The sequence below is a fragment of the Antrostomus carolinensis genome, unplaced genomic scaffold (assembly GCF_000700745.2).
Source record: "Antrostomus carolinensis isolate BGI_N321 unplaced genomic scaffold, ASM70074v2 scaffold34287, whole genome shotgun sequence".
Taxonomy (NCBI): Eukaryota; Metazoa; Chordata; class Aves; order Caprimulgiformes; family Caprimulgidae; genus Antrostomus; species Antrostomus carolinensis.
In genome coordinates this window covers 42,771-43,222 of record NW_010327798.1, presented here as the reverse complement: position 1 = coordinate 43,222, position 452 = coordinate 42,771, and the positions used below count along the sequence as shown (strand labels likewise).

The following is a 452-nucleotide window of genomic DNA, read 5'->3' as shown; positions in this document are numbered from 1 at the left end:
TTCAGCAGGCAGATGTCAGTCATTGTTGTCAGCCTTTTCCTAGTCAGGAGAACCCAAAGGACCAAAGAGTTTCCCAGAAGGCAGAAGACAAACACAAGACAGTAAAGGATTGGCAGAAAGAGGGATCTGAACCTGCGAAAGCTGTTTCCTTCATTGCATGGAGCAGTGTTTTCATCATATCCATAGTCATATTCTGTTGTTCCAAGGAACTGGCTTGTGGGATTCATCTCCAACACCTGTGCAGGAAAGAGCAAGGGATAAATGGCTGGTTGTCCTGGCACGAGACTCCCAGGGTGGCTTCTACCTTTCTGTGCTGCATCCAGCCCATGGGTCAGCATCCAGGCAGAGGGGGACTGCAAAATGCAGTCTTGGTCTCACTGGTGGGGCAGAGCAGCCGTGCCACCCAGAGGGCTGCACCTGCAGCCTGCCAATCCTTCCTACACACGTGTAAG

General features: G+C 51.5%; 1 protein-coding gene across 1 annotated transcript in view; it reads right to left on the bottom strand.

The window, feature by feature from the left end:
• The window catches only part of LOC104528080 (C-C chemokine receptor type 8), a 1,093-nt gene extending 851 nt beyond the window's left edge, over positions 1–242 (bottom strand). The window contains 2 exon segments of the mRNA XM_010171988.2: position 1; positions 3–242. The exon segment at position 1 is cut by the window's left edge and continues 851 nt beyond it. Coding sequence (XP_010170290.1) covers position 1; positions 3–227 — 226 coding nt within the window. The 5' untranslated portion in view covers positions 228–242.
• Positions 243–452: the final 210 nt, after the last annotated feature.